Source organism: Chiloscyllium plagiosum, chromosome 6 (genome assembly GCF_004010195.1).
Source record: "Chiloscyllium plagiosum isolate BGI_BamShark_2017 chromosome 6, ASM401019v2, whole genome shotgun sequence".
In the NCBI taxonomy this organism is placed as follows: domain Eukaryota; kingdom Metazoa; phylum Chordata; class Chondrichthyes; order Orectolobiformes; family Hemiscylliidae; genus Chiloscyllium; species Chiloscyllium plagiosum.
In genome coordinates this window covers 114,182,677-114,210,140 of record NC_057715.1, presented here as the reverse complement: position 1 = coordinate 114,210,140, position 27,464 = coordinate 114,182,677, and the positions used below count along the sequence as shown (strand labels likewise).

General features: G+C 42.2%; 1 protein-coding gene across 4 annotated transcripts in view; it reads left to right on the top strand.

Moving 5' to 3' along the window:
* The window catches only part of uvrag (UV radiation resistance associated gene), a 338,769-nt gene that overhangs the window by 200,829 nt on the left and 110,476 nt on the right, over window positions 1–27,464 (top strand). For all 4 annotated transcript variants that reach the window (XM_043692472.1, XM_043692474.1, XM_043692475.1 and 1 more), the window contains one exon: window positions 17,061–17,226. In XM_043692472.1, coding sequence (XP_043548407.1) covers window positions 17,061–17,226 — 166 coding nt within the window. The remainder of the gene's footprint in view (window positions 1–17,060; window positions 17,227–27,464) is intronic.

Here is a 27,464-nt window from a genome sequence, read left to right as displayed (position 1 = left end):
TCCCTCCCACAAGTATCCAAAACGGTATACTTGTTCTTGAGGGGAACGGCCGCAGGGGGTCCCTGCACTGGCTGCTTCCTCCCAGTCCCCCTCACTGTCACCCATCTATCTGCCATCTTTGGAGTTACTACTTCCCTAAAGCTCCGATCTATGACCCCCCTCTGCCTCCCGAATGATCCTAAGTTCATCCAACTCTTCTCCTGCGTGCTTTTAAAGGGAAAAAAAACCTTCCCGGCTGCCCCTCTGGTCTTCGTCACTTCCCCCTGCTGCTCCCGCTCTTTCTGTGAAGAGAGGAAAAAAACACCGCTGCCCGTTACCGGTAAGTAATTTTAAAACAAACTGTCTTACCTTAGTTGCTGCTCACACTCAAAGTGACCGTTGGTGTCGAAGGGTGAGTATTTATACTCACTGCTTTCCTTCCCGGATGCCCCTCTGGTCTTGGTCACTTCCCCCTGCTGCTCCCGCTCTTTCTGTGAAGAGAGAAAAAAAAACACCACTGCCCGCTACCGGTAAGTCATTTCTTAGGTTCTAGGGTTCTGTGGTACTCCATTCTTTCGTGGACTGAAAGGTTGGTCTTGAGAATGAAGGCTGAAGAGGTTGGGCCAATATGTGTTGATAGTTAGAGTAAAAGACGACCTTACTGAAATGTGTAAAATCCTGATAGGACTGGATAGAGCCCATACAGGAAGGATGCCCCTCTTGTTGGGGAGCTATTAGGGACAATGAATTTATTTGAGTTATTGTGTTGTGGAATTCTCAATCAGTGGAGGCTGAAGCCCTGGATTTATTTAAGGCTGTGTTAGTTATGCTTTTGATAAAGGAGTTGTACATTGTTGGTTGCCGATGGGAAGTGGCGTTGAGACTCCAGACAGATCAGCCACGGTCTTAATAACTGGAGAAGCAGGCTTGATTAACCAAATGGCTTACTTTTCCTCTTCAATCCTGTGAAAGGCTAATGCACTTTCTTTTTCCACAGTTGCTTCTTGACCTGCCCAGATAACTCTAACACTTTTTTGTCTTTTTCTTAAATATATATTCCTGTCCTACTGACTTAGGCTGGGTTTTAAATGTAGGCCAAGCATGTCCTGGTCCAGATTATTTGCCACCCCCCCCCCACCTCTTGCCATAACTTTGAGACATTTGGTCGTCCTGGAGGCCAAGACTCCTTGCAGTCTGGTACAGAGAACGCTTGCCCTTCATTATTTCTCAGCTGCAAGGATTAAAAGGGCTTCCTTTTTTTGTATGCATTTTGAAAAAGAAGTTACTTGTCATTATATTCTGTCTGTCTTGTCCAAACGTTGTAAGGCTTGCAATAATATTAGTTCTAATTTGTTGGGGACTTTTGAGCTCTAACAATGGTAGAAGATGTTGGTTGCCAAGTGCAGATTTAGTGGATTTGTTGAAAATCTTTATGGAGAAAGAGACCTGTTTCCAACAGTTGTAAAGGGTTGGTAACTAAACTTCAGTGATCTGTGTTGTTTAAGAAGAGAGGCAGCAAGATAGATAGCATTTTTATAGGATGAGTGGTTCAGTTTTAGAACACTTGCCTTCCACCAAGGCAGAGAGACATTTTTTTATTTGCTTTCAAAAAAGACTTGAACAAATAATTCATGGGGGGGGGGGGGAAAGCTTGCTGAGATGAGGAACAGGTTAGTGATGTGAATCGCTTGCTATATGAAAGAGTTGATGCAGGTGCAGTGGGTCAAATGGCCTTTTTCTGTACATGGTGGTTTGATAATTCTGAAATAACCACACACACCTTGAGTGCAACATTGATTATGGACAATTTTTCTATACTTTTTTTGTTATAAAAGAAAATTCTGCGCACTCATCTATCAATTTGTTTAGTAAACATGCCCTACCAGTTTATTGGCACTGTGATGTTTTACAAGCTGTTCTTGCTGCCAGAAACAGTGAAGATGTGGTGGATAACGTTTGACAGTTATTGGTGTGCTAACATGAAAATGTTTCTTTTCACTAAAACTGATTGCTTACTATTTGACAGCTGAATATCTTGCACTTTTTGAAAATGTGGATGGATGCAATTTGATTATTTAAGCTGCCAACTAAATACGTCCATTTCTTGCTGCTTGGATGTGCTATCAGGCTATCCGTTCCATGTATTCATAGAATCATAAAATCATACAACTTAGTGTGGAAGAAGTTCATTTGGCCACTCAAGTCCACACTGACCCTTCAAAGAGCATCCCAGCTGGACCCATCCCCTAACCTATCCCTGTAACCCTTCATTTCCCATGGCCAATCCATTCAGCCTGCACATCTTTGGACTCTGGGAGGAAACCAGAGCACCTGAAGGAAAACCACACAGACACTGGGAAAGCATGCAAATTCCACACACAGTTGCCTGAGAATGGAATTGAACCTGGGTCCCTGGTGCTGTGAAGCAGCAGTGCTGAGCCACCTTGCCACATTTGTTCTGCCCAATGTAACAGTTCAAAAAGATCAAGGCATTTAAGATGACTGAAAAAATTGGCATAGATAAATGAAACCGTGCTTTCCAAACTTTTCCTACGGTGACCCATTTTAAGGCTTGAAAATTATTGCAATACCTCTGAGTGGTTAGGAATGAGGGTCAGACAAACCGAGGTGAAAGGAGGAGGAAACATAGGAGAGCAGTGAGGAAGTGGTCAGCCATTGCTGCTTCAGAACGTATGACTCCAAACCTTTGACTAGTGAGCCCACTTGGGCATCGCACTTCAGTGAGATAGAAACTAGTGAGGTTGCATAATTTTAACTCTCTCCGTCCCTCTCTCTGTCTGTCTCTCTCCGTCGCGCTCTGTCTTGGTTAAAGAGCCAAGCCTGCATGATGTAATAGAATAGTACAACGTATTTCAAGGGTTGGTGTCTACTACTGTCCCTAGGTTTAAGCTAGAAACCACCTGATGAAGGAGCAGCGCTCCAAAAGTGAGTGCTTCCCATTATTGGACTATAACCTGGTGTTGTGATTTTTTAACCTACAGTTAGGGCTCTGATGCCATGCTTTGGCAGCTGTGTGTGTATACCTCTAATTCTCAACAAAAGTGATATCAAAAAGTCTGCAAACCCTAGAGTTATCTTGCTTGTGGTTATATCTGCATTTCCAATGATTAAGTACCAAGCTCCGTCTTGGTATTATAGGGATAGTGTAAACTAACTGGCTAGAGTGTTCCTAATTTATTTATTCCACCATAATTTGCTGATTTTATTTTGATTTAATGTTGTCACATGTACCTAAGTACAGTGCGATACAAGGAGAACCCAAGATCTGGCACCTCCAACTATTCCCTTGGTTGAGTCATCAGTCTGAGCTTGGCCTAGCTACTCTGACAAAACTTTGCATGTCTGGCTTAGTTTTCCCTCTGTAAGCTACTGCTCCATCACTGGCAGTGGGCCTCAGCCCCTGACAATTAGTGAGACTCATCCATCAAATGCCAATTGATATTGGAATTAAAATCCAATGTGAAGCTTGTAACCTATTTATTTGAGTGCTGCGATAACTATGGATCATAGTTGCAAATGATTCTAAGTAAAACTTCTACAAATACCCTAAGTTGTGTGAAATTTTGTTAGGAATTTATTTTGCAGTAAATTTGAGATAGAGTTGAAAGTAAGGATGTTGAGGCATCACTAGCATTAGGCATTAATGCCTCCCATAGATTACTCCTGATGGTTCGTAGGCAACAGTAGACTCAGGTTTATTTAGTATTGATATTTGCTTCTCGTCTTTACATGCTGATGTCATTACACATGTGAAAAGTATTTGATCCAGATGATACATGGTATTTTAATGTATTCTATTGGGTTATTTGCAAAATAAGATTGAGACTTATGGTGCATAGTTTTAGGATGGAGCAACAATAATGAATACTTGTACCTGGTGAATGGCTGCTCTTCAAATGGGTGTTGATACGACATGCAGCATATTATGGAATGACTAGACGTTAATTCCTTCTCATTGCTGCGTAACGCTTTACTCTATGATTACACTGTCTGATCCTAGACATACTCACTAGGGGAAACCACCTCTGTATTCACCCTGACAATCTGGTATGCTTTGATAAGGTTACTATTCAAAATTGTTCTCATGGTTCTAAATTCCAATGAGTACAGAGCCAACCTACTCAAGCTGTCCTCTGTAAGACAGTCCCTCCATACCTGTTATCAGCTTAGTGAACCCTGAAGAAAGGTTACACCTGAATCGTTGACCTCTCCACCTCCTGCTGCTGCCTGGTTTCTTGTGTTTCCAGCCTCCTGCTTGTCTACCTTGGATTCCAACATCTGCAGTTGTTTTTTGTCTCTAACTCAGGATTTTTTGCACCACCTTGATTATGATTTTCTTGGTTTTTAAAACTTTGCAAACCTCTGGCTTACTACACATCTTTTCCAGATTGCATGTTTTAAAAAAAATTGATACTGTCATTAACTTTGTTGATTAACTGTTAGTCTTTCTTAGCATACTCCTTGCTCACTGGGATATATCTTTGCTATGAGTCATGAACCATTTTCTCTAATGTTCATCAGCTGCCTATTCTGCTCAACTCCTTTTTCAGTCCACTCTAGCCAACTCTGCTCTCATCCTTGGGTAATTACCCTTGTTTAAGTTCAGTGCAGTTGTTTCCAACTCTCTCTCAAACTGAACATTAAATTCTATTAGGTTATGGGCACTGTTCTTGAGGGGACATTTTACTTTCTAATCACTAACTAGACCTGCCTCATTGCACCTTATCAGATCCAATATAGCCTGATCCTTGGATGGATGCACAATGTATTGTTCCAGGAAACTCTGCCAAATACACAATTCTTCCTTGTTGCTAACTCAGCCAAAATCACTTTCCCAATCTACATTAATATTAAAGTCATTCATAATTAATGCACTGCCATTTTTGTATGCCCATATTATCTCCTGATTTATTCTGTTGTACAGTGTAGTGGCTGTCAGAGGGCCAATGGACTACTTCCAGCAGTGTTGTCTTCTCCTTTGTTGCTCTTTACCTCCATACATATGTATTGTACATCATCTGATTCTATCATTTTCTCGCTTTTGTACTTAATTCATGTCATCCTAACAAAGCTACCCCACCACCCTTCCTGCCTATCCTTTTGATACATAAGTCAGAACATTTCCTTCCCCGCATCAATAACCTTGTAGCCATGTCTCTGTAGTGGCTATAAAGTCCTACCTGTTAACCAAGATTTGTGCAATTAATTCATTTATTTTGTTCCAAACACACTAAAGATCCATGAATGTTGCTTTTTTGCCTTTTTTTTTCCCAGAAGATGTGACTACAGAGGGGGTAATAACTTACTCAGCTGAGACTTTTTAAATATTGATAGTCATTTCTTTCCCACCACTGACCATATCAGGCCTTCTCGTGTTTTGTGACAATTCTCTAGCCTTAATAGAGACAGGACAAAATAAACCCAAAAATCCATAATGCTATTACATGGCAAATTAATGATAAGTTATACTTAATTATTCAGTGATTAAAGTGAATTTCTAGTATTTACTAGAAGCGATATTAATGTTTTATCTGTTTGCTTAATTATTCATTAAAGTAGCTTTGCTAGTTTTGGTCCTGATATGTTGTTAAAGTCATGGAGTTATGCGGGTCTTCTGATTTTAATTTAAATGTTGTGACTTTCTCTCATCCTTATTTAGAAAATTATTTAAGTTGTGTAACAACTAGAGCAAAGAAAGCTGTTTGAATTGGTCCCATAAGTAGGGGAATGAAAGAAGTAGAGTATGGTGTAAGCTGTAGTCTTTGCATTGCTGCAAATGTATTGTTAATTCCACTTGGGCAAATGGAAAATTTGGACTCTACACGTTCATTTCCTTGCCAATTCTCATTTGGAATTTGGTGTTCAATTGGGCTTAAATTGAAGAGTACTTTTGAAATGATTATTGCATGTTCTTGTAAGCTCTCATACTTCCACTTACTGATGCATGATTTCCAAAGCTGCTCCTGGAAAACTTCACTACAAGATCTTATGCTGTACTTCAAAAAACGTTTCCATTCCCACCCAGGTTACAAAGTCTAACTCAGAAGACTGCATTGATCTGCTTCTGAAAAAAAAGAAACTGAAGAGCAATTGTCAAGGACATTAACTAACCAGACATCAGTATAAACTCTCATTCATACTCATCCCACTCTAAAAAGAACATCAAACATTTCCTTTCCATAGATCATGTACACATGTCCTATCGTGAATTTGACCAAAACAATTAGAATTTTATTGAGAATTTTGGTTCTATTGCACAATTTTTGAAGATTATAATTTACGTAACTGTGAAATGATTAGATTCCCTACAGTGTGGAAACAGGCCCTTTGACCCAACCAGTCCACACCAACCCTCAGAGTAATGCACCCAGTCGCACTTCCCTCTGACTAATGCACCTAACATTATGGACAATTTAGCATAGCCAGTTCACCTGACCAACAGGTCTTTGGACTGTGGGAGGAAACCAGAGCACCCAGAGGAAACCCACACAGACACTGGGAGAATGTGAAAACTCCACACAGTCACCCAAGGCTGGAATTGAACCTGAGACCCTGGTGCTGTGAGGCAGCAGTGCTAACCACTGAGCCACTGTGCCATGCAATTTTGACAACCTTATTCTGTGCATTTGCTGCTGTTAATGCTATGAATGTTTTCTCAAATTAAGACTCCAGGATACAAATGCCAATTAAATTAAAAGATGCATGAATAGAATAGATATGGTCAGTGTTGTCACTTATCTATTACTTTTTTCCCAATTTTTGTAGATTAATGAACACTGGTGATCATCTTGGATGTCATTTTTGTTGATTAGGACATGGTTAGAGCTGTCATTTTGGAATCTTGACTCTAAGCAACTTACTCATTCAGTTGTGTGGTTTTGAATAGAATCAGTGCTTTTATTTCTGTTTGAGTTGCAAATATTCTGGCAGGTGTGTTTTCTTACAAAAGACCCTCTGTTTCAGTTTAGCAAGTCTGTTTCTATTTACAGTAGTTGCTTTTTAAAGGATATAGTATAGGCCAGTTTACTTAGCAATCAGTTGAGAGTGCAACATAGAATTTGAGTTGAAAGCATTTGCTTGGGCAGAGCGCAGATAATGGTCAGAAGGAGAGAAGTTGCCACGCAGGCCATGACCGTTCTCGATGAAATAATTTCTCTTGGGGAACTCACTGATAAAATTACTGGTCTAGAAATGCTCACACACTCAATAGTTCTTACTAGAAATATAGTGGTAATTGAAAAAAAGAATAAAGAGTACCTGGAAAAGATTATATGACTCCAATCTTCAATCTTAACTGTGGTGGTTTGGGTTGCATGGCGAATTAAACAGTTTGCCATTGAAACCTGAGAATACATCCTTTTCCCGTCATTGGTATTTTTCAACACACCATAAGCATTGTGGAGCTGTGATCTTTTGGGTCAGTTTAAGGGATTCCAGTGTGGATATTGCTGGATTCTAGAATAATAATCTTTTAAAAGGGTTAACAGTTGAATTCATCAATGGCTTGCTTAGAGATCCACACCATATGGCAAGAGAGTGTTGTGTGCTTAAGCTAAAATTATAGAAATGTACAGCACCAGGAAAGACCACTATGCTTTTTGGAGTATGGTCTTTCATAGTATGGTTAGTGGTAGTCCCATTATTGTTGCTGTTGAAATGCAGGCTTAGGACAGCAAGAGTCCCACTAGACTTAAATTGTGTAAGCAAATTGCAAGGCCAGTATCCAGGAGGTGCAAATCCTGGAGAGTCCACCAACATCTCGTTTAGCACAGTTAAATTAATTCTGATTTAAATGTTGCTAAGCAATCAAAATAAAAGTCCTGGTTAAATGGTCACTATTCTAATAGGTTGATACCAGTGCAGCCATTTCAGTCTTCAGCAGAATTCACTCTGGAATCCAACCCTCAAGTTTGCACAAGACCTCAGCTGGGAGAAAGTGACAGCTGAAGATTAGAGTCGAGGAGTGTGGTGTTGGAAAAGCACAGCGGGTCAGGCAGCATCTGAGGAGCAGGAGAGTTTACGTTTTGGGCATAAATCTTTCATCAGGAATGGAACTTCAGCTAGACTGAGAACCTATTGTGGGGAACTTTCACAGATTAAAGATACAACTTCAGTTTGGTCTCTATGGGAAGCAGCTGGTTCAATCACTACTGATTGTAGTAAAAGGCTTGAGCCCAAGATTGTTGGGGTGACATTGTTTGAGAAAGATTCACCTTGATTGACTCAACATTTTTTGTTTAGAAAATGGCTGCCTGAGTGAAGTCAGAGTTAAATACCCAGAAGTTTTTCAGCAATGTCTAGGGGTGATCAAAGGTGCCATAGCCCTCTTTCATGTTGACCAGGAAACAATTGTATGGTTCTGCAAGGCTCACTCAGTGCCATTTGCCTTGCAGGCAAATGTAGAGGCAGGAATCAGGAGGCTGGGATGTGAAGGAATCGTCGAACCAGTCTAGTTTGCAGAATGGGCAGCACCAGATGTAACAAGTTTGCCTTTGTGGGATTTTAAGTAAATGGTGAACAGCATTTTGCTGCTGGATAAATACTCAGTCCCTCGCATGGAGGATTTATACGCAAAGCTGGAGGGGAGGGACTATCCTTCATGAAGCTGGGCATGAGCCACGCATTCTTGCATTTTCAGTTAGATGAGGATTCCCAGATGTATGCTGCAATTAATACCCATAAGGGTTTGTGCCAATATACAAGACTGCCATTTGGGGTATTGTCGGTATGTGCAATTTTTCAGTGGATGCTGGAAACCATTTTGCAAGGTCTACCCCAGCTTGCCATTTACCTGGATGTGCTAATAACCAAGTAGTCCAATAAGGAGTACTTGGAGAACTTGGGCATGGTCTTTAGACATTTTTCTCAGGCGGGCGTATGCCTTAAGGAAAAATGTTTTCAGGCACCCTAGTGAGCTACAGAGTCGACAAGATTGTGTTACACCCATTGGAAGATAATGTGATGGCAGTCAAAGGTCCCCTGGCTCCCACATCTGTATCCTTAGGCTATTGAATTATTGAGGGAAAACTCAACGTACCCTTCATCCTGGCACCTTCAGATCAAGTGGGCGGCACGGTGGCACAGTGGTTAGCACTGCTGCCTCACAGCGCCTGAGACCCGGGTTCAATTCCCGCCTCAGGCGACTGACTGTGTGGAGTTTGCACGTTCTCCCCGTGTCTGCGTGGGTTTCCTCCGGGTGCTCCAGTTTCCTCCCACAGTCCAAAAGATGTGCAGGGTCAGGTGAATTGGCCATGCTAAATTGCCCGTAGTGTTAGGTAAGGGGTAAATGTAGGGGTATGGGTGGGTTTCGCTTCGGCGGGTCGGTGTGGACTTGTTGGGCCGAAGGGCCTGTTTCTACACTGTAATGTAATCTAATCTAAAAGTCTTAAAAAGAGGTCCGCCTTGGAAGTGGTCACATAGTCAATAGGTCCATAATTTTCAGGGAAGTGAAGTAAAAGTTATCATCCTCTAAGGTGTTGGCACACTGTAATTCTAAGCGAGAACTGGTACTGATATGTGATGTCCCCCTGATTGGCATTGGGTAGTATCAGCTCATAGGTGGTCAAATGGAGAGGAACACCCAATAGTGTATGCAACAATGACTGACTAATATAGCAGATATGCCCAGATAGAAAGCAAAATTTAGTGGTCATATTTAAAATGAGGAAGTTCCACCTATACCTTTACAGAAGTAAGTTTGTAATAAAGCCTGACTACAAATCCAGGTAGGTTGACTTTGAGGACAAGGCCGGTTGTCTCACAGCTTCAAGCCGAATTCAGCAATGGGGTCTGATAAAAAGTGCGTGTTATTACAAGTCTGAACACCTGGAAAGCCAAGTAGCAAATGTGGATGCACTTGAGTCACCTCCCACTAGCAGGTAAGCCACCGTTGGTACCACCACCGGAAGAATCCGTAATGGTTTTAAATTTTCTGGGCACGTTTCCAGTCACAGCTGACAATATTAGGTTTTGGACATAGGAAGGTCCAGGCAAAACTGAAATGGCTGGTGGCGATGAGGGAAACCATAGGCCCGTAGAGTCATAGAGATGTACAGCATGGAAACAGACCCATCCGTCCAACCCGGCCAGATATCCCAACCCAATCTAGTCCCACCTGCCAGCACCCAGCCCATATCCTTCCAAACCCTTCCTTTTCGTGTACCCATCCAAATGCCCCTAAATGTTGCAATTGTACCAGCCTCCACCACTTCCTCTGGCAGCTCATTCCATACACGTACCACCCTCTGTGTGAAAAAGCTGCCCCTTAGGTCTCTTTTATATCTTTCCCTCTCACCCTAAACCTGTGCCCTCTAGTTCTGGACTCTCTGACCCCAGGGAAAAGAATTTGTCTATTTATCCTATCCATGCCCCTCATAATTTTTGTAAACCTCTCAGGTCACTCCTCAGCCTCCAACGCTCCACGGAATACAGCCCCAGCCTGTTCAGCCTATAGCTCAAGCCCTCCAACCCTGGCAACATTCTTGTAAGTCTTTTCTGAACCCTTTCAAGTTTTGCAACATCTTTCCGATAGGAAGGAGACCAGAATTGCATGCAATATTCCAACAGTGGCCTAACTAATGTCCTGTATAGCCGCAACATGACCACCCAACTCCTGTACTCAATACTCTGACCAATAAAGGGAAGCATACCAAACGCCACCTTCACTATCCTATCTACCTGTGACTCCACTTTCAAAGAGCTATGTCTCAACCAGAATTGAAACCTTTTTGAACCCAGGGAGACCACATCACAACATGGACAGCAGATTACTATTGGGAGCAAGAGTGATTGTCCCGAGCAAAGATATTGGCTGAACTCCAAGTGCCATCCACCAGTTTCCAGAATGAAGATATGTCTTGTGGCCAGGATTGGATGCAGACATAGCCGGGTTGGTGGGGCAGTGCTCAGTGCCAAAAAGGACAAAAATTACGACTGGCAGCTCACCCACATTTGTGCAAATGGCCTAGTAAACTTTGGACTTTGGTTACAGGTCAGTTATGCAAGTCCTTTCATGGGCTCAATGTACTTAGTCATTGTGGACACTTACTCAAAATGGCTGGACATGCATAGAGTTCACTTGTCAACCACTAGGGCAATGGTAGAAAAACTGCATGCATCTCTTGCAATACGTGGACTAGTGGAAGTGTTGGTCACAGATAACAGGCCATCGTTTACCAGCAGGGAATTTGAGTTTTTCCTAAAGTCGAATGATATTTGTTATATAAGAACAACTTCACACCATCCATCCACCCATCCAATGGTCTGGCAGAAAAAACTGAATTGAAACAGCATCAGGAATGCCAATGCTGGACATGACAGCTAAGCGAGGGAGACTGTTCACTTCAGGGGGCGAAGTTAGGTGTAGGAACGACAGGGCAGGCCCTGCATGGTTAAAAGGCATGGTCACTGGGGGTTAGGTCCAATGACCTACAACGTTAGGGTAGATGAAACAGGCCTGAACAAGCATGGGGTGCAAAGTGAAAGCTGCATACTTGCAATGTGCCAATTCCTTGACTGCCTTTCCTGGAATCTGCAATGGACTCAGTAGGTGTTGCTGCCACAATACCTTGACAGCCTGAAAAGGAGAATAAATTTCATCTGACACCCTCCGGGCGAAGCGAGTGCATTACATGCCACCCGGATCAGAGGTCAAGTTGTAGGAACCTGACCCGTTGCTAAAATGCCCCAGGAGAAGCTACAAAATAAAACTGCCCTCTGTCCTTCGACTCAGTTGTGGGGAGAGGGGGTGCATTTGTGCTGTGAATCTAGACATTGTAACAAGGTCAGCCAGCTAGATCTCATAGAATGAGTTCCTTCATTGGGGCTGTTAATTTGGTCTAAATCAGGGAACTCTGGCTGACAGAGACAAACAGGAGGGTCAGAGGTTCTGCTCAATGAGAGCGGGCTCTGGGGGAGATGGATCAGAGTCAAAGACTCCATGTAAACCAACAGTGACTTGGTGACAGGATACTGGCCTCTGTGGAGTTACTTGACTGCTCACAATTGGTTTTGCATCCAGAACTAAACTAGGCCAGTCTGCGCTGTAGGTCAATTGGGAAAATTCAGAGGCAATCCCGGAAATGTCAGATGAGAGAGATTTGTGTAACCGGAAGGAGAAGAGCTTTACAGCACTTTTTTTGTTTTCCCCTCCATGGACTCAAAAGAATGCATGTCAATATGAAATGGTCATGTGTAGAGAAGGAAGCATCTGAAAATTGGCAAATAATTTAAGGTTGATTTCACCAAGGGGAGTACAACATTCCAATTATCTTTGTCCCATTACAAAAATGATTATGATTAAATAAGAAGGGTGGGTTGGGGAAGGTTAAACAAGGAAAGCATGTGTACTTCCAGGCGAATCTTTTAATAATAAACACGATGAGCAAACAATTCAGATGTCGACTTCAGTCTCGAGGTGGTAATAGTAAAGTCATGGGGATAAACATGACAGGAAGGTGGTTCTTGAATATCACTCACCTAACAAGACAGCAGTAATGGTATTTCATAGACTCCCTATAGTGTGGAAGCAGGCCATTTGTCCCTTTGGGTCCGCATTATAACCTTTGGAGAGCATTCTATCCTCCTACCATGTGTCTGTAACCCTGCATGTTCCATGGCTAAGCCACCTCTCCTCAACATCCCTGGAGGCTATGGGCAATGTAGCATGGCCAATCCACCTAACCTGCGCATTCTGGGCTGTGGGAGGAAATCTGAGCACCTGGAGGAAACCGATGCAGACACAGAGCGAATGTGCAAACTCCACACAGACAGGTGCCTGAGGGTGGAATTGTACCTGGGTCCATGGTGCTGAAAGGCAGCAGTGCTAACCCCTGATTCATTGCACTGCCCATAAAAGATGCTTTGTAATTTCAAGATGTTGTTATTGTAACAGTTGGCAGGACTGTTGTCTTGGTCATTTGGAAAATGATAGCTGTGGCAATGAGAACTATCTACTCTGTGAGACCATTGCTCCTATATAACTGATTTATACCAATCTTGAGGTATCCAGCAGCAGTTTAAAATTGACCATAAATCTGTCTTGCAATTGGACTTAAGTTCTGAAGAGTTGTATCAGACTCAAAACTAACACAAACCTGCAGGCCATTTCATTATTTTCTAAATTTAAGGTTTTCAGCGTCTGCAGCATATTGCTTGTGTTATGAAATTAACTTCAATATTGATGTTTTAGAACATAGAACAGTGCAGGCCCTTTGGCCCTTGATGTTGTGCCAACCTTTTATCTGACTCTAAGATCAGGCTAATCTATCTTCAACGTGCCTATCCAAGAGTCACTTAAATGTCCCTAATGTATCCAACTCTACTACCAATGCTGGCAGTGCATTCTGTGCACCTACTTCTGACATCTCCCGTGTAACCTCCTCCAGTCACCTTAAAATTATGTCTCCTCCTGATGGCCATTTCCGCCCTGGGGAAAAGGTCTCTAGCTATCTACTCTCTCTGTCTCTCATCATCTTGTATACTTCTGTCAAATCACCTCTCATCCTTCTTTGCTCCAATCAGAAAAGCCTTAGCCCCCTAACCTACCTTCATTAGAAATGCTCTCCCAGTTGAGGCAGCATCCTGGTAAATCTCCTCTATGCCCTCTCTAAAGCTTCCACATCCTTTCTATAATGAGGCAACCAGAACTGAACATAATATTCTCAGTGTGGTCTATCCAGGGCTCGATAGAGCTGCTTTCATTCTGCCAAACTAAATTGTAGTTAATTATTGTAATCCAATTATAACCTGTTACCTGCTGAGTTTCTCAAGAGTTAGTGTTTCTTTCCAATTTCCTTTATCCTCAGTGTTGTGTTTTTTTTAAAATTGGCTGTGTAGTATTGTTACTCAATTAACTCCATAAATGATTTGTAATATTTATCAAGCCCTGTTTCAAAACTGGATAGTGATGTCAATTTCTTTTCAAAAGTTTAAAACAACTCTAACATTTAATGAGAATGTTGTAGAAAATTGAACAAGAATTATTCCACCAAACAGATCATCTTGTGCAAAACATTTTGAAGATAAAAGCAGAAAATGCTGCAAATACTCAAACCGAATAGGCCGAGAGATGGAATTATACTTTATTTTGGTGAAGCAATTTCTACAGACGCTTTTCCATGTGTAGATTATTTCTGGCATTGGTGTGTTTGATTTACAGCATCATTTTTCGTATACACGTTGGTGTGCTTTATTATTGATTTTGTGGAACTTGCTTTCTGCAGAGCTACGTTGTGTTTAATTATTATAATAAAATTATAGCCTGATTCCTAAATCATAATTTTATAGCAACACATCTTGTCCTTTTGTAGATTAAATTATTTCCAAAAAGGGCTGCATTTTCCCACTTAATGCTCATGTTAATTTAGTGGTCAACACTTCCTGTAGGTTAGTTGTTTAAGTATTCAAGTCACAGTTCAATATTTGAACCCGCAGGCTCCAAAATTGGCATCTCAAGATGTGAATACGGCATTGTTGGATTTGCTGCTTTTGATGCATTAAACTGAGATTTTTATTTCAAGTTAAACAGACATTGAAATTTCCATCGTACAGTTTGAGGTTGGTGTCTCTTGGTGTCCTGCCCAGCATTCTTCCTCATCCAATCATGTAACCGCATTAACTGATCCCATCATTACTTTTAATCAGATACGATGTTATGTAATAGCTTTTTAATAATCCATAGTTCATGGTTATCATTAAGCAATGGTGTAAAAGATAATGTATTGAATGGAAAGCTTAACTCACCGTTTTGGAATCTGGATGAATGTTGGTAATCATCAGGACAGTGAGTTTCTGATTCCAGAAAGGCCAGTGGAAGTGGTGTTTCACAGCTGTCTTGTATGACAGTTAGTTTGGGAGGGATGGAATCATCACTCTGTTCACCCTTTCTGGAGTGATTTATCGTACTTAACACTCATTTAGAGCTTATTTAGATCAGTAGTATTTCCCTGATGATTTCTATCCACTGAGTTCAAACCAGTCAATCCTAGAACGGTTTATTCTGACTGGTTCAAATAACCAGTCCACAGAGACTATTCCCAAGAATAGTCTGCTTAGTTTCTGTCAGCATTGGCTATGATGGAAATATCCCAAATAATTTTAGGATCTATGATTTTTTTTCTACAGGACATAGGATTCCCTGCTTGAGAGAGGGGGTTCATTTCAATTGCGACAGTAAAACTTAAATCAGACAGTTAACTAATAAAATGATTTTGTTTACTAAAACAAGTAATACACTGTGTTTAAGTTAATAACTGTACTCCTGTGCCATAAACTAACAAAAGATGTACTACTAAATCTAGTAGTATCCAGTATGATGTTACTTGCAGCTATCCAAGAACATCAAGGAATTTAGGGATATCTAATAATATAAGAATAGAATATCCAAAAACACTTCCAAGTTTTATCTTAAAACCTAGAGACAGTAAGAAATCATCTCTGTGGGAGAAAATATCCTTTAGTAAATATTACTACTACCATTGAACTCTCTTGCCCCATGGCAACCCACCATCACTCCTGCCATGCCAACTCCTCCAAATTACAATCTTTATCTGTTATATTTCTGCTTGTACCTGATGTTTCAAGTTAGCATCTGTTGCAAAAAAGTATTGGCAACTTGCTGTTCAATAGTAATAGCTTGCCTTTTTCCATTCAACAAGGGAATTTTGCAGAGAAATGTGAATGGGAACCAGCTAGCTGGTCATAGAATCCCTACAGTGTGGAAACAGGCCATTTGGCCCAACAAGTCCACACCGACCCTCCAAAGAGTATTCCAATCAGACCTATTCCCCTACCCTATGACTCTACGTTTTTTTTCCCTAGACTAATGCACCTAACCTACACATCCCTGGACACTATGGGCAGTTTAGCATGGCCAATTCACCTGGCATGCACATCTTTGGACTATCGGAAGAAATCTGAGCACCTGGAGGAAACCCCCACAGCCACAGAGAGTGTGCAAATACCTGACAGTTGCCCGAGACTGGAATCAAATCCAGGTGTCTGGTGCAATGAGACAGTGTTGCTAACAGTGGGGAAAAGAGAGAGAGACACTTTGCAGGCTAGGCATTTCTTTGGTGCACCAGCCTCCTTCCAGCCAGGTACACCTGGTAGAACTCAGACAAGGTGTTTTCAGTTAAAAATCTCAACACCATGTTATAGTCCAATAGGTTTAATTGGAAGCACCAGCTTTCGGAGCGCCGCTCCTTCATCAGGTGGGCTGTAAATTTTCCTTGTTCTTTGTCTTCCTTTTGGTTTAGGCTATGGTGCAAAAACGAAGGAAACAGATGCAATCTGAAGTATTCTTGCTTTTGATGTTCTATTAAAGAAAGCCAGTTGATGAAGGACTCAACTCGAGCCAGTCTTTGCACACAACGTACAACAAGCATCCTGTCTTAATAATTGCAACGTTAGAATCTGTGATTATTTTTGTCAGGACTGAATGGCAAGATGTTTCTCATCAACCTGTTTGAACATGTTAATGCATACCTCTGGAACAGATGGGACTTGAACCTGAGCCTCCTGGTCTAGAGATAGAGATGCTACCATTCCATTCCTTGAGACCCTAAAGGGCTGGAATGCACAGTACATAACCTCAAACGTTCATTTCAAACGTGCAGATATTTTTAATCAACCAGTTCAGGGATGATATGACATACCTGGGTGTTCTGGGTCAGAGATAGGAATACTACCAATGTGCCATAAAAGTCTGAGGGACTTGGGAGAAGTCCTGACTCTCTTTCCCCCCCCCCCCCCAAATTCCGATATTCTCTGATCAACCTGTGCAGAGATGTCATTACACACTTCTGGAGCAAGTGGGACTTGAACCTAGGACTCCTGGTTTAGAGGTAGGGACACTACCTTGCACAACCCCTTAATTTTCCCCATCCTCGTCACGCCCTTAATGCCCACCACTTAGATGCAATGAAGCACCATTTAAATATAATTAACGTTTGAAAGGTGTTTTGCCTAACAAAGGAGTAAATCTATATTTTTGAAAATGTGTGGTTTTTTTCGTGCTCACTTGACTATTGATTAGTTTTTTTCGTTCTCTCTTCTTGAAGCTAAGGATGAAGGAAGCATTGCTGTTGCCTTGGGTTACACAGCCCATCTGGTGCTCATGATTTCCTGTTTCCTGCAAGTACCACTCAGGTATCCTATCATCCAGAAGGGATCCCGGTCCACAATTAGGGACAACATCACTGACAAGCTTTCTGAGAAGGAGAGAGAGTAAGTAGATGTTGCTTGTAATTAATTGTAAGAATTAAGTGAAAAGGTAGAAAACTTTTTTAATGTTTTGGCAAAGAATTGATCTCTCCTTTTGATTGCTTAACTGTACTCATTGTGTTTATAAGTTTAATCCTAAATGCATGACTAATTAAGTTCATCCAAATGTGAAGTCTTTTGCTAGTCTGAAAATTGGAATCCATTTAAAACTAAGACATGTTTAAACCAGGGTACTCGATAAGTGGCACTGAGTACATGAGCTATCATTTAGTTGTGTGTTCCAGTGTGGCCATGAGCAACAAGAGCAGATTTACGTAAGAGCTGAATGCATGACCATTGTAAGTGGTGTTCCACACGTTATGATACAGCAGTCCATATTTCCATTTGTTCTGTGGGGAGTAGCAACGTGTCTTATGTAAATATTTTAGACCAGCTGTTGATATTTCATCTGAAAACATACAGCATCAAGTGAAATGTAAACATTTGCCAATAAAAATGTGAGAGATCCTAAGCATTGACTGGCAGTTAAAATGACAATGTTGCCACTTAGCCAAACTTTCTCTCCTCTTGATTATTATACTAATATTCAGACTGAAAAGTTCGTGGAGAATTTTTAACTAACTAATGCTATTTTCTATATTTCTTGTTTATAGAAGTGGGAAGTGTAGCATGTGGACCCAGTGCTGGGCCCTCTACTTTTTATCACTTACATAGTCATAGAGATGTACAGCATGGAAACAGACCCTTCGGTCCCACCAGATATCCCAACCCAATCTCGTTCCACCTGCCAGCATCCGATCCACATCCCTCCTAACCCTATTCATATACCCATCCAAATTCCTCTTAAATGTTGCAATTGTATCAGCCTCCACCACATCCTCTGGCAGCTCATTCCATCCACATGCCACCCTCTGCATGAAAAGGTTGCCCCTTAGGTCTCTTTTATATCTTTCCCCTCTCTCCCTAAACCTATGCCCTCTAGTTCTGGACTCTCCGATCACAGGGAAAAGTCTTTGCCTATTAACCCTATCCATGCCCCTCAATTTTGTCAACCTCTAAGGTCATCCCTCAGCCTCTGACACTCCAGGGAAAACAGCCCCAGCCTGTTCAGCCTCTCCCTATAGCTCAAATCCTCCACCCCTGGCAATATTCTTGTAAATCTTTTCTGAACCCTTTCAAGTTTCGCAACATCTTTCCGAAAAGATTTACAAGGATGTTGCCAGGGTTGAAGGATTTGAGCTATAGGGAGAGGCTGAATAGGCTGGGGCTGTTTTCCCTGGAGTGTCGGAGGCTGAGGGGTGACCTTAGAGGTTGACAAAATTGAGGGGCATGGATAGGGTTAATAGGCAAAGACTTTTCCCTGTGATCGGAGAGTCCAGAACTAGAGGGCATAGGTTTAGGGTGAGAGGGGAAAGATATAAAAGTGACTTAAGGGCCATCTTTTTCATGCGGCGGGTGGTACGTGTATGGAATGAGCTGTCAGAGGAAGTGGTGGAGGCTGGTACAATTGCAACATTTAAGAGGCATTTGGATGGGTATATGAATAGGAAGGGTTTGGAGGGATATGGGTCGGATGTTGGCAGGTGGGACTAGGGTTGGGTTGAAGATTTATTCAGTCTGGTCTATAAACCTGCATGTTCACTACAATGTGGCAATACCCTTCAGAAGAGATGGTTCCTTTTTGCAATGTTATTTTTTGGGCTAGAACCTGTGGCATTTTCACTCCGTATCTTTGAACTGTTGCTGCATGTGTGGATAGCTGAACCTGTTTTAACCAATCAACCAACGATTGTCTTTTGAGAACACTAAATAAACCTCCAACTGGTCATTACAGCACACAATGCAGATCTAATGAGTTGCAAATCAGAGAAGATACAACTACCCTGATGTTTATAAACTAAAGCACTACTTGCTGGTTTATGTCTACTGGCCGCCAAATTGGCACAATTCACTCCTGACACTGGTTAGATTAGATTCCCTGCAGTGTGGAAACAGGCCTTTCAGCCTAACAAGTCCACACCGACCCTCTGAAGAATAACCCACCCAGACCCATTTCCCTCTGACTAATGCACCTAACACTGTGGGCAATTTAGCATGGCCAAATCACTGGACCTGCACGTCTTTGGACTGTGGGAGGAAACGGGAGCACCCAGAGGAAACCCACGCAGAAACTGGGAGAAGGTGCAAACTCCATACAGACAGTTGCCCGAGGCTGGAATCAAACCTGGGTCCCTGGCGCTGTGAGGCTGCAGTGCTCACCACTGAGCCACCGTGTTGCCACTTTAGTGTTAATTTGAAGTAAAATCTGTCACTCAGATTTTAAAATAGTAATTGAAAATCCATAAATTTCTTTTGTTTAGAGAAAAATATTTGTATTAGATGTCCTTCTTATATTAAATTGAACTATGAAAGATGAGATTTGTAAGCTTGGCTCAGTGGAACAGTTCTCTGATACAAGTCAAAAGGTTCTTTGTTGAAATTTCATTTTGGACAGAGGCATAACCAGTTTAAATTTGTTCAGGGTTTCTCGGTGGATCACATTGCTGCTTCAGTGGTCCCCTCTAGAAACTTAAGTATAATATTTAGAGGTTTTCCAATATGGCGCTGAGAGAATATAGGCACTATCACATGCGTCGTTAAACTGATATATCATCTGCCTCAGGTCGATATGAAAGATCCCACGACACAGTTAAAGTTCTTGATTTGGGGCTTTTGATCTTTTCTCCCCACATTGATAAAATGTGGATACTTCTGCAATTGCCTTTTTGCTGTCTGACCAGACATTAAACACTGACTCCTGCTTGTCTGATGCTGCCTGACCTGCTGCGCTTTTTAAGCCCCACACATTTTAATTCTGATCTCCAGCATCTGCAATCCTCGCTTTCTCCTGGACATAAATGATGCTGGACAGAATTGGCAAGGGCCCAGAGCTGAGGTTTGACCTGTTGGCTGTGGGATTGCCTAGCTTTGTCTATTACTTGCTGTTTCCATTATTTCCTGTTTAACTTGACAAGGTTGGAACCTCATTTTCAGATATTCCTGGTGCTGCTCCTAGTCTGCCCTCCCACACTCTTCATTCAATCCTTCATTAATCGCATAGCATGAAAGTAATCTTGTGTGGGGGATATGCCAAAAGCCAGGAAGTTTCAGATCATGTTTGAGTACAGATTTGCTAATCGATCACACTGCCTGATGGATGCCCTGTTTGGATTTGCTGGATCTATTTGAAATCTTAAATATATCCCATTTAGCACAGTGGTACAGCCAAACAACATGATGAGTGCTTTCCTAAATGTGAATACTGTTAGGGAGCAGACCAGACCCTGTAAACATTTTAAGATAGCCCAGAACCTAACTTTTCTAGTTGTCTTAAGCAGATGTAAGGTGATTATTCCAGGAGCGATGCAACTGGTCAAACCACTGTTTTAAACAAAAGGAAATTTATTTACATCTGAACAAAAAAACCAAATTTAGAATAACATAACTATTTGAAAACCCAGCTATCACAAAAGCGCAACTTAGCAAGGAGCTGTTCAAATTTTCTGCAACATCCGAGAACACACCCCTTGACAAAAAGGTAATTTCAAACAGAGGTTCTTACAGGTGAGAGAGAGTGAGTGTGGTGGTCTCTCTTCTTCTGCTACATTGTACTTTCAGTAGCCAGTTTGGTGAGGGTGAGGTCCTTTAGGACATAACAATATTTCGCAGTGGTGGTGCTACTGAGACACTCTTCATGAATATTGAAGCTCTCCCACCCAGAGTAGATTCTGTGTCAATGCTGCCTCCAAGTGGGAGTTCAATGTGGAGAACTGATCAGCTGATTGTAAGGTGGAATGGTTACGTGGAAAGAAGTATCCTTGTCCATCATATGCAGTGATACTTATAGCAAGCTCTGCAAGGGACATGATGTTCATTGTATTTAATGTTGAGTCAAGCAACATGTTATATTTTACGTATGGTTAAGCCAGGCAAACGTGTCAAGAATTCTGGAGCATTATTGCTGTGATGGCCCCTCTGTGATTGTAATCGGATGTTGAATAATTTAAAGCTTCATGGTTTGTTTTGCATAAATGCGGCTGCATATTGGACAATTTTTAATTCTTTACTTATCCAAGTATCTGCACTATCATGGTTTGTGCAGATGTATTTAGGCTAATCCTTGAGCCGATCAAAGCTGATGATATGTGTCAGGTCTTTCTTTAAGTTTAGTTGTGAATTCCTGTGAATTTCATTGGGGTTTCCCAACATAATTTTTGTTTTAGTTTATGTAAATGGCTCCAAGAGCATTTAGTGTGACTTGGAAAAAACCTACAAGGTGATGATGAGGTAGTTGGAACAGTATGTTTGATTCTGGTCACTGCATCATGAAAAGAGCATGCATTAGAAAGTGTGCAATGGGATCGATTCCAAGAGTAGAACTCTAGAAAGAAGGAAGCTAATGGGAGTGTAAATCTTGTTCAGGAATATAATTATTACTTGGTGTAAATTTAAAGTGCATGATACAACTTCAAAAGCAGGAAATTACAATATATATTTTAACTTAGATAAGATTTATTTGCCAAAATAATAATTGTTGAATTAGTTACTGATATATGTTTGCAAGCAAATCAATAGTTCTTCCACTTCACAAATAAATCATGGCAATAAAGTTCTTTGCTTTTCATATCTTGAAGGATGGTTCAATGTAACCTTTGCCTCATTTTCCTGTACTTATGCAACATGTTTTATGTTGCAAATAACTTTTTTATTGAGTTGGCTACAATCACAGAATAAGTAAAAAGACTGAATAGCATTTGAAAAGACTTAAATAGGAGTTCCTACATTGGTAGACTATTTGCATGGCTGTACCTTGCCAACTGCCATCAGAACAGAATCAGCCTTCCTAGAAGTGGCTGACTAGAGACGGTCAATTTCAGCAACTGTGAATAGGCCATCTCCTGAACCACCCTCTGAACAATCAGAGCTCACTGATATAATTAGCAGGAACGCACTAGCCCAATGGTCTTGTCACTGGGCGAGTAATCCAGGCATCCAGGTCATATTCTGGGGACTGGAGTTCAAATCTGCCATGGTCAATGGTAGATTTTGAATTCCTTGAAATCTGGAATTAAGAATTTAATGATAACCTTGAAACCATTGTTGATTGTTAGAAAAACCCATGTGGTTCACTAATGTCATTAGCTGCCATTGTAACCTGGTATGGCCAACAGTATGTAACTAGGTAAAAGCAATGACTGCAGATGCTGGAAACCAGATTCTGGATTAGTGGTGCTGGAAAAGCACAGCAGTTCAGGCAGCATCTGAGGAGCAGGAGAATCGATGTTTCGGGCAAAAGCCCTTCATCAGGAATATAGGCAGTGCCTGAAGGGTGGAGAGATAAATGAGAGGAGGGTGGGGAGAAAGTAGCATAGAGTACAGTAGGTGAGTTGGGGAGGGGATGAAGGTGATAGGTCAGGGAGGAGGGTGGAGTGGATAGGTGGAAAAGAAGATAGGCAGGTAGGACAAGTAATGGGGACAGTGTTGAGCTGGAAATTTGGAACTGGGGTGAGGTGGGAGAAGGGGAAATGAGGCAACTGGTGAAGTCCACATTGATGCCCTGGGGTTGAAGTCTTCTGAGGTGGAAGATGAGGCGTTCTTCCTCCAGATGTCGGGTGGTGAGGGTGCGGCGGCAAAGGAGGCCCAGGACCACCATGTCCTCGGCAGAGTGGGAGGGGGGAGTTGAAGTGTTGGGCCACAGGGCGGTGTGGTTGATTGCGCTCTGCTAGGAGGCGTCCAGTCTCCCCAATGTAGAGGAGACCGCATCGGGAGCAACAGATACAAAAATGATATTGGTGGATGTGCAGGTAAAACTTTGGATGGAGGTGAGGGAGGAGGTGTGGGTACAGGTTTTGCAATTCCTGCAGTGGCAGGGGAAGGTGCCAGGATGGGAGAGTGGGTTGTAGGGGGGCATGGACCTGACCAGGTAGTTACTGAGAGAATGGTCTTTGTGCAAGACGGAAAGGGGTGGGGAGGGAAATATATCCCTGGTGGCGGGATCCGTTTGGAAGTGGCAGAAATGTTGTCGGATGATTTGGTTTATGCGAAGGTTGGTAGGATGGAAGGTGAGCATCAGGGGTGTTCTGTCCTTGTTATGGTTGGAGGGATCGGGTCTGAGGGCGGAGGTATGGGATGTGGACGAAATGCGTTGGAGTCTCCCCAATGTAGAGGATACCGCATCGGGAGCAACGGATACAAAAATGATATTGGTGGATGTGCAGGTAAAACTTTGGATGGAGGTGAGGGAGGTGGTGTGGGTGCAGGTTTTGCAATTCCTGCAGTGGCAGGGGAAGGTGCCAGGACGGGAGAGTGGGTTGTAGGGGGGCATGGACCTGACCAGGTAGTCACTGAGAGAATGGTCTTTGTGCAAGACGGAAAGGGGTGGGGAGGGAAATATATCCCTGGTGGCGGGATCCGTTTGGAAGTGGCAGAAATGTTGTTGGATGATTTGGTTTATGCGAAGGTTGGTAGGATGGAAGGTGAGCACCAGGAGTGTTCTGTCCTTGTTATGGTTGGAGGGATCGGGTCTGAGGGCGGAGGTATGGGATGTGGACGAAATGCGTTGGAGGGCATCTTTAACCACGTGGGAAGGGAAGTTGTGGTCTCCAAAGGAGGACTTTTGCCCGAAACGTCGATTTTACTGCTCCTCTGGTGGTACCTGAACTGCTGTGCTTTTCCAGCACCACTAATCCAGAACAGTATGCAACTCCGAACCCACAGCTATTTGGTTGACTTAATTGGTTTCTGAGCAATTAAGGATAAGCAATAAATGCTGGCCTAGCCAATGACACCCATATCCCATGAAAGACTTTTCTTAAAATTCAGTCAGCTGTAATCTAGAATGGGAAAGCAGACTCAAGGGGCTGAATGACCGACTCATGCTGAAGTGTTTCTGTGTATTCTACTGGATATATAGATCCTGCAATTACTTTGGACAGTGCACCCAGTTTAAGGAAATAACTTTTCCATCTTGACCTGTCGACAACTTGCCAAGGCCATGTTCACATACTTAGTCAGTTTTAGAGATCATGTGTTAACACACATAATCTGGGTGTTTTAAGAAACTACTTTACTCTAGACCAGTAAGAAGAGTAGACCCTGAGTGGGCTCTCCGTCACTACAACACCATCCTGTAAGCTTCTGTCCTGTCTATTTTTTGATCAAGTACATGCCAACAGGCAACTTCCAAATAATGAACTTCAAAGAAAGTATTTTTCTGATTAGCAGGAAGGGATGAGTGGGCTCCATTTGCAGATGACACGAAGATAGTTAGAAATGTTTATGAAGAGGCAATCAAGAGACTGCAGATGGGTGATTTGAATGGATAAAGATTTGGCAGATGGAATATAATGTCAAGTTCTTCATTTTGATAGGAAGAATATGAAAGCAGAGTGTCACTTAATATTTTGCTGTCAATCTCAAATTAAGTGCAGATCAATACAGGTATTCTACACCAGTTGGACTGCAGTGGTTCAAGATGGCAGTTCACTACATCCTCTTAAGGGCATACAGGATGGAGACTAAATGCTGATCCAGTCAGCAAAGCCAACATCCCATAAATGATTTTTTTTTAAAAAGTACAGCAAATAGTTAGCATCATGAAATGCTAACTATATTGAGAGGAAATGAATATAAAAGTAAGGATGTTGCGTTTTGGTTACACATTTGGTATACTCTGTGTAGCTTTGGTCACCTAATTTAGAGGAAGGATGCAAAAGCATTAGTTTTATTAGATTGGTAGTGTAAAGGATGGATGGGACTGATTGGACTTGTTCCGACTGTATTTTAGAAAAGTAAAAAGTGTCTTGATTGAAATGTGGTAAGATCCTGAATGGTCTTGACAAGGTGGTAATGGAAATGAAGCTTCCTCTTTTGGGTCAGGCAGTTGGAACAGTGTATAAGATTCCGGTACAGTATTGTGGAAAACAAAATGCATTTGAAAGGTGACAATAATCCCTTTAGCCCTCCGAATTAGGTAGTCATAGAGATGTACAGCATGGAAACAGACCCTTCGGTCCAACCTGTCCATGCTGACCAGATATCCCAACCCAATCTAGTCCCACCTGCCAGCACCCAGCCCATATCCTTCCAAACCCTTCCTGTTCATACACCCATTCAAATGCCTTTTAAATGTTGCAATTGTACCAGCCTCCACCACTTCCTCTAGCAGCTCAATTGTACCAGCCTCCACCACTTCCTCTAGCAGCTCATTCCATACATGACACCACCCTCTGTGGAAAAAGTTGCCCCTTAGGTCTCTTTTTATTGTCTTCCCCTCTCACCCTAAACCTATGCTCTCCTGTTCTGGACTCCCCTGACCCAGGGAAGAGGCTTTGTCTATTTATCCTATTCATGCCCCTCATGATTTTGTAAGCCTCTATAAGGTCATCCCTCAGCCTCAGATGCTCCAGCAAAAACAGCCCCAGCCTATTCAACCTCTTCCTATAGTTCCAATCTTCCAATCCTGGCAACATCTTGTAAACCTTTTCTGAACCCTTTCAAGTTTCGCAACATCTTTCCGATAGGAAGGATACCAGAATTGCACGCAACATTCCAAAAGTGGCCTAACAAATGTCCTGTACAGCTGCAACATGACCTCCCAACTCCTGTACTCCATATCCTGACCAATATAGGAAACCATACCAAACGCCTTCACTATCCTATCTACCTGCGACTCCATTTCAAGGAGCTGTGAACCTGCACTCCAAGGTCTCTTTGTTCAGCAACACTCCCTAGGACCTTACCATTAAGTGTACAAGGCCTGCTAAGATTTGCTTTCCCAAAGTGCAGCACCTCGCATTTATCTGAATTAAATCATCTTCTTTCCTGAAAGTATTCAATGTTTTGGCCTCAATCTGTTAGAGAATTCCATTCATTCACCATGTCTGTGTGAAGAAGTTTCTCCCTTGACTCAAATGGCTGACCACAAATTCCTATAAACTTAAGAAACTAAAGGCATTTGCCTGAAGTTTGGTAGAGAGCTGCATTTCAGTCGAGAGAAGGAAGTTGGGAATTCAGGTTTCAAAGGTAACTTTCAACCACGAACATTATTTCCTGCTCGATGAAAAGGATGCACAATAATAGTCATGTTGGTGAACTTTATACCTCCTTGGGAGATTTTCACTCATGTTCTTCAGGAAGGTTTAAATTGTCACATGGTGTGCAGGGTATACCAGCTAGGTGGATGAAGAACTGGTTGAGCAACAGGAGATGGAGAGTAGTAGTTGAAGGGAGTTTCACGAAATGGGGAAAAGTGACCAGTGGTGTTCCACAGGGTTTAGTGCTGGGACCACTGTTGTTTGTAATATACATGATTGATCTGGAAGAGGGCATTGTTGGTATGAATAGCAGGTTTGCAGATGACATGAAGATTGGAGTAGCAGAAAGCATAGGGGACTGTCCAAGAATACAGGAGGCTACAGATAGACTGGAGAGCTGGGTGTAGAAGTGGCAGACGGAGCTCTTACCAGGCAAATGTGAGTTCATGCATTTTGGGAAGTGTAATTCTAGAGCAAATTATACAGTACATGGGAAGAGCCTTGGGAAAAGTTGATGAGCAGAGAAATCTGGGAGTTCAGGTCGATTGTACCCTGAAGGTTGCTGCACAGGTGGATAGACTGGTCAAGAAGGCATATGGTATGTTTGTCTTCATCAGACAGGGTATTGAGCATAAGAGGTGGCAGGTTATGTTAAAATTGTACAAGACAATGGCTCGGCAGCCTTTAGAATACTGCGTACAGTGCTGGTCGCTATATTACCAAAAAGATGTGGACGCTTTGGAAAGGGTGCAGAGAAGGCTTACAAGGATGTTGCGTGGTATGGAAGCTGCTAGCTACGAAGAGAGGTTGAGTAGGTTAGGATTGTTTTCATTAGGAAAAAGGAGATTTAGGGAGGACCTGATTGAGGTTTACAAATTCATAAGTGTATAGACAGGGTAGATAGAGATAAGCTTTTTCCCAGGGTGAGGGATTCAATAACGAGAGGTCACGCATTCAAAGTGAGAGGTGAAAAGTTTAATGGGGATATAAGTGGCAAGTTCTTTACACAGAGGGTGGTACCTGGAATGCATTCTGGATCAGTGGTGCTGGAAGAGCACAGCAATTCAGGCAGCATCTGAGGACAGGCAAAATCGACGTTTCGGGCAAAAGCCCTTCATCAGGAATAAAAGCAGAGAGCCTGAAGCGTGGAGAGATAAGCTAGAGGAG